The sequence below is a fragment of the Chaetura pelagica genome, unplaced genomic scaffold (genome assembly GCF_000747805.2).
Source record: "Chaetura pelagica isolate M959 unplaced genomic scaffold, ChaPel_1.0 scaffold248, whole genome shotgun sequence".
In the NCBI taxonomy this organism is placed as follows: Eukaryota; Metazoa; Chordata; class Aves; order Apodiformes; family Apodidae; genus Chaetura; species Chaetura pelagica.
Window position 1 is genome coordinate 850,077 of NW_009954309.1, and position 7,203 is coordinate 857,279.

Genomic DNA, 7,203 nt, shown 5'->3' on the forward strand with positions numbered 1-7,203 from the left:
AGTACTCTCAAACAAGGTACTCTAGAAACCATGCAGGTAGTTATATGGGATGCAGACACGGTAACCTCAATTTCAGCAACATCATTAAAGGAAAGTTCAACTACAAAAAAGGCCAAAGCCACAAGGTGATATCCAAGTGTTGGGATTTGACAGTGATGCAAAGCAGTAAAATTCAACAGGCTTCACACAGGTAACCTGGGAGAAAAGCCAGTTGGTAAGTGGGAGCACACATGATTTTATTCATGCCTTTGCTACTTAGATATGAGGCATCATAGGCAACTACATATGTGACATTCATTATACACAATCATGGTGTTATTGATACATCTACATCTCTGTATCTGTACATGAGACTAGTGTTTTTCTTCCAGGACTGGATCCTGCTCAGCCTTATTTTCAAGGCACCCCAATTGAAGTCAGACTGGATAAATCTGATGCAGACTTTGTTGATGTTATCCACACAGATTCAGCTCCCACAATCCCCAACTTAGGTGAGTGTTCAGCTCTGTTGTATCGAAACCAAATTTTTTATGCCCTGTGGCACTTTAGTATCCTCTTCACTCATCAAGATTCAGTTGTGCTGGATGGTAGATACACATAGAACAAATACACAGCCTTGACCACTAACAGCTCTGAAAATAGCAAGCACAGACAAACTTCTAGCCAGCAAATATAGGTACAAGACAATTTAAAACATGCTTACCTCTGCTTTAAATGCTTCAGGTTTTGGCATGAGCCCTGCTGTAGGACACATTGACTTTTATCCAAATGGAGGAAAGGAGATGCCAGGGTGTGCAAAGAACCCGGTTTCACAGATCGTAGATCTCGATGGCATCTGGGAAGGTAAGTGTGTCAATTACATTACAAATTCAGGAGAAGGTCACTCCTATCAAGCTGTGTCAACTTAATTTCCCTTAGTTCAGGTGTTTTGCATTAGCTTTTGGTGTGTTCACCTGCATACACAGCTGCAGAATGCAGGGAAACTGTTAATAGACTCAAAACACATCATTTTCCAGAGTTTGTTCGAAAACAAACAAGACAAAGGGAAAAAATGCTTCTGGAAAAAATGCCTCCTCTAAAGTATCTATGAGCTGAAACAAAAGTTACTGAAACTGTGCCAAAATTTTTGAAGGGGCTGTAACAACACATTTCACTTTTCACCTTTCAGTTTAGGAGGAGCACAGGGTGGAGAAGGGCAATGATTTGTCAGTATATTATCCAAGATCTTTCTTACATTACTGCAAACACCTTAAACTCTGGGAACCCATTAACTTATTTGTTATAACTAGCCTTTTTCTCCAGGTTTAATTCAATGCAGATGGAGACATTACTTTTTTTTTTCTTTGTAAACTTATCAACAATGGGAAATTAAAGCGCATGCTCTGTTGTATATGATCTTTTTAACCTAAAATCAGGAAAAATAAAAGTAATAAAATCAGGAAAATAAAAGCAACACAAAGGAAAATAATATATTCATTATTTTATTTTAAATGTCTCCCTTCCTTAGACACCCCCCAAATGATAATAATGGTTTTGTTTTGGAGTCCTCAGCTGGAGCAAATCAGCATTGTCCTTGGAAGTTCCCTGTTAAATACTTTGCATTTGGTTTTCTTTTGTTATGGTAATGAAACGGTTGCCTGTAAAAGACCTGCTTCATGCAGCTCTCCCTTCTATGATGAAACTCGGTCAGATGGTTTGAATACACGTTTGTGAGGGGAGGGCTGGGCCAGGCTGAGCTGCACAGTCTCCACAAAGCATTTCAACTTTGCACTTTATACCTGTTGAGTCAATGTCATTCCTCAGAGCATCAATTTATTGCAAAAGCAAGTTTCCAACAGGATGTTTCACACTCTAAGAATTGTAATGAGGCTTTGGAGGAGCAATGATGCACCCCGATGACACGGCCAGGGCTGTGGCAGTCAGTACCCTTTCACAGGAAATCACAGGGGTTGGAAGGGACCTCTGGAGATCACCAAGTTCAACCTCCCTGCTGCAGCAGGAACACCCAGGGCAGATCACACAGGAACACATCCAGATGGGTTTTGAAAGTCTCCAGAGAAGGAGACTCAACAGCCTCTCTGGGCAGCCTGTCCCAGGGCTCTGTAACCCTCACAGTAAAGTTATTCCTCATGTTGAGGTGGAACTTCCTGTGTTGTCACTTGGTGCCATTTCCCCTTGTCCTGTCACAGGCACCACTGAACAGAGACTGGCCCCTTCTTGAAACCCACCTTGCAGGTATTTATAGACATTAACCAGGTCCCCTCTCAGTCTTCTTTTCTCAAGACTAAACAGCCCCAGGTCTCACAGCCCTTCCTCGTATGACAGATGTTCCAGTCCTTTAATCATCCTCATAGCCTCTGTTGGACACTTTTCAGCATATCCCTGTCCCTCTTGAACTGGGAAGCCCAGAACTGGACACAATACTCCAGATATAGACCTACTAGGGCAGAGTAGAGGTGGAGAACCTCTCTTGACCTGCTGCCCACACTGTTCTTAATGCATTCCAAGATACTATTGGCTGTCGTGGCCACGAGGGCACACTGCTGTCCCATGATAACTTTCCTCAAACAGCAACAGAAGGGAAGAACTAACCTGGGCACATCTGTTCACAGGAACTCGGGACTTTGTGGCTTGTAATCATTTACGGAGTTACAAGTATTACTCGGACAGCATCATCTACCCTGATGGATTTCTAGGCTATTCTTGTGCTTCATATGAGCTTTTTCAATCTGTAAGTATTTCTCAGAGTCTCAGGATGGACCCTATAGAAAAAGGGGCTCTTATCTAGACATCTGAAATTCCATTTAGTTATACTAGTTTACACCCAACAAGCGCATCTGTAAGAGAAGTAACTGTGAAGAACTCTAAAGTATGATAGCTCGTGCAGCTGACATGGGTCAAACATGGAAAGGCAAGATAAAAACAAGGATACAAGGAGGAGAGCCTGCCCCCTTAACCACCAAAGTTAATTATCTAACAGCAATGACTGTAAACCCAATGACTGTAGCTGGTGAGCTTTCAAACACAGCTTAAACATCTTATTTTCAAAACAAGTAAATCACACGTGATGGCCTGATGGGGGTCAGTCCATGGTCCTTTGGTGACTTAAGATGGCCTCAGGGACAAAGAGTAATGTTTTATGGACTAGGTCAGGAAGCCCTTCCCTATTCTAGACTGGGACACAGGGCAAGAGCAGCAGGGAATTAATGGGTTGATATCCCACAGGCAGAACAGACAGAGGTACTAACCTACATAGTGCTTAGAATGACTGCATATGTTCTGAGCAGGTAATAGAGACCTCACTTCTCAGACCACTCTGGGAGAAGGTGACTACCTGCTTCTCTTATGGTAGTAGAAAGCTGCTTTCACAACAAAAATGAGTCTTGTTTTCAAGACAAAGCTGTTCTTGATCCAACATGAAGGTATAAGGAGATAGTATTTTTCTCATCAGTTGCTGGGAAGGACACCTCCTCCTCCCTGCTTCAGTCCAAGACTACTCAAGGATGTCACTGATGTGCCTGGATAGAGCCAAATGGCATGAAATTTAAAGAAGAGCCCTTAAAAATCAGAGCCTTTGGGAAAGCTGGCTAGCTTATATGATCTTTTTCAAGTCACAGAATGGGTTACTTGAAATTTGTTGTTGCTGTGACATGGGGCCAGTTAGGTGGGTATGTCAAAAATAAGTTGTGTGACTGATTATTTTTTTCCTTGGCTGGCTGGATAATTTTATTAATAGATGTATTTTTTTTCACTAGGGAAGCTGTTTCCCATGCCCACGAGAGGGATGTCCAAATATGGGTCACTATGCAGATAAATTCAAAGGGAAAAATAAATATGATTTTCAGAAATTTTACCTGAATACTGGAGAGGCCAAAGATTTTCCTCGTGAGTTTTGATTGCTTCCATTGCTACCTACTCCTTGTAAACAAACCTTCCTATTTTCCTGTTTTACAATTAATTTTAACAGATTAACAGACCTCATGGCAGTGCCATGGCTCTTCAATTCTTCATGCCTTTTCCTCTTTTGCTCCAGTGCAAGTGCTGGATCCTTTAGTTCAAGAAAGATGTTGACAAACTTACAGAGTCCAGTGAAGGTCACTGAGATGTCTAGTGGGCTCCACCACAAGGTGCATGGAGAAATGAGGATAGGCATGAAAGTTGCAACAAGTGACATTTTTATGAAATTGTATGAAAATTACTGTCACAAGAACAGTGGTTAAATGCAGGAAGCAGGGCTGGGAGATGCTGTAAAACCTCTGTCTTTAGAGATATTCAAAACTCCATTTGACAAAGGCCAAGAGCAAGCTGACCAAAGCTGGCCCTGCTTTGAAAAGTGAATGGCCCAGTCAAGCTCCTTTGAAGCCTAGGTTACCCTCAATATTAGCTCTCACAAGATGGTTCTTCCTTTATAAACAAGAGTTGGAGAGAGAAGAGCTGCTTTTGCAAATTGTGTGCTAAAAGGAAGTCACCAAAAAAATATTCTCCTTGAGCTTCAGAAACTTTTTACAATCCCTTTAAACTGTTTATATCCTGTTATGTATCCATACTTATTCCCAACACCTTCTTTGCAACTACACTGAAAAAGTTCACAACCAAAATGCTGGGATGGAGATTGTGTTTAGTATGTTAGGGACTAGTTTGTTGTGGTTTTTTTTTCTTTCTCCCAGAAAGTAGCACAGGTTGACCTCATTAGGACATAATGACAGATCTGACTCACTGGTGTTTTGTGTTTGTTTTGCATGGTTATAACCCAAGGGCAGCAGGGAGCACCACAATTCAGGTGTGAGAGAGCATTGTGTTAACCCCTGTCAGTCTGTGATGTAGCCTTGAGCTGAAAGTGAAAGGCAATTATAATTTTCTTTTGCTTTCAAATAACACTGTTGAGACCCCAGAAATCAACACTTGCTATTTTTGAGACTGTTTCTCCCTGGGTACAATCTAATTTGCTGTATTTCTTCTGTGTAGTTTGGAGGTACAAAGTAACTGTGACCCTCTCTGGAAAAAGAAAAGTTAAAGGATATATAAATATTGCCCTGTATGGAAATGATGGGAACACAAGGCAGCATCAGATCTTCAAGTAAGTTCAAAATTCAATCAAAAAGAAATTTCAGTTCTAGAATGTGTAATCATATTTTCAGTTAATGTTTTTGTTAAAATTGGTCCTGTGTATCCCATTAATTAACATTAATTTTAAAGTTCTTAGGTGCAAAAATCCCTGCCTACGTAAGCAACAGGGAGCAAGATCTACCTTCTCTACAGGGTTTGTCTTGCCATCAGGCCTACCTGATGAAGGTAGTCAGAAGCCTTTGCTTCTGACAAACATTGATTTGGGATATATTATGTTGGAAAACCAGCAATAATGTTACTACCATGCTACAAGATAAATATTATTTCTCTACTAACTTTCTACTCACTTGCTACTATAGCAAATCAGGTGACAGGACTAGTAATTAATATTAAAAGTCAGGATGCCTCACTCCATAAAATGTTATTTTTCACAGGGGAACCCTCAAACCAAGCAACACTTACACAAGCTTCATTGATGCAGAAGTTAATGTTGGAACACTTACAAAGGTTAAATTCCTTTGGAACAACAATGTGATAAATCCAACTCTTCCTAAACTAGGAGCTGCAACTATCACAGTACAAGTAGGACAAAATGGAACAGAGTAAGTACATCCGTTGTGAAAATCCTGAAACTTACTTGGGATGACAGATGACAAAATTGTATGAGGGGTGAAAGAACTTTCACAAGAAAAGCTATTGAAATAATTCAGAAACTCTCAAGAAAACCTTTTATTTCCTTCCTTTCAAGACACTGTTCATCCATAGTTCAGTTCACTACTAGTTCAACCCTTTGCCTTAAATAGCTTCAAAGAAAAACATAAAATATTCCCAGCCTTCAGAAGAGCAGACTTCCTGTACAACCCTTTGGTTAAGAAGAATAAGTCTTGACTGGGATTATCAGCATCATTCTTGCTATATTCCTACTCACTGACCACAAGAACTGGTCATCTGTGTGAGCTTGCATTATGATGTCTGACCCACTGTCAGCTGGAGCCAGTGGAAGTTTTCCATTGATATTGATGGTCTCTGAGATCATGACTGACAAGAGAGAACCATGACATAAAGCCTCTCCTTCCAGGGAGCAAGACATTGGAAGCCTTAAAATCCTAAATCTAAAGTTGAGGGAAACAGGATAAAACTGACTTCTGTACACTCATGGAATATGGTTTGGATGCTCAGATTGTGAAATGTGATTTATAGATCCAGTTTTACTAATTTTCTTGGACTTTTTAACCCCTTCATTTGCTTGATCACTTGTTTTATTTCACCCAACTCATGATTAGGTATCTAGAAAAGGAATTACAGGATATGTTTGAGATCCATATAAAAATCAATCATTAAAACGCCAACATTTAAAAGACAAAACAGGAGATAGAAACAGTTTCAAGCAAAGCAAAATTATTTCAACCCAGCAGCATTACCTTTAAGCAGAGCTCCTCAACTCAGTTGGAGCTCCTGTTCACCAAGGCACATTGCTGGTGATGTGTATTTCTGTAGATATGTGCTCACTCCTTGCCTGGCTCATGCTCTTTGCACAAGTAGTTCCTATGCATAGTGATGGTGGCACAAAATCTGAAAAAATAAAAATAAAAAAATAAAAATATAAAAGCAACCCAAAACCAAAACTGTTAAATCAAAAGGAAGGCAGGCAGTAAAGCAGAATAAATACAGCCCACCAATTCTTTCTCCAGCAGTAATATTATTTCAAATTCAGGAGCTCAAAACATGTTGTGTTCAGTTGTGTCAAATGACAAGCTGACTTACATTTAAAAAATCCTTTCATATAATCCCAACAGATACTGATGATTCAAGGGGCTTGTTTGTTTGTTTTTTCCTTCAGATTCCGTTTCTGTGGTTCCGAGAAAGTGAGGGAGGATGTTCTACAAACTCTTACTGCTTGCTAACACCACATATGGATGCCCAAAACCTTGTTACCAATAAAAGCTTCTCATGCATAAAGCACTGGAGTCTGCAGTCACTGCAGTTGTAATACTGACAACTTGTGTTGGGGCTTCTTCGCTGGCTTTGGGGGGGTGTATGGATACCTCTCCATAGACAGAAATTTTAAGAGTGAATGAGCCAAAACCCATTAAAAAATTCCCCTGATTTCAGCCTGTTTCAAAATAATCTCAGACA

The 7,203-nt window shown here is 40.2% G+C and overlaps 1 protein-coding gene across 1 annotated transcript in view; it reads left to right on the forward strand.

Moving 5' to 3' along the window:
- LOC104394375 (pancreatic triacylglycerol lipase-like) overlaps positions 1–6,971 on the forward strand; it is a 14,827-nt gene extending 7,856 nt beyond the window's left edge. The window contains exons 6-12 of the mRNA XM_010003959.1: positions 364–491; positions 724–843; positions 2,613–2,731; positions 3,756–3,885; positions 4,966–5,077; positions 5,502–5,669; positions 6,908–6,971. Coding sequence (XP_010002261.1) covers positions 364–491; positions 724–843; positions 2,613–2,731; positions 3,756–3,885; positions 4,966–5,077; positions 5,502–5,669; positions 6,908–6,971 — 841 coding nt within the window. The remainder of the gene's footprint in view (positions 1–363; positions 492–723; positions 844–2,612; positions 2,732–3,755; positions 3,886–4,965; positions 5,078–5,501; positions 5,670–6,907) is intronic.
- Positions 6,972–7,203: the final 232 nt, after the last annotated feature.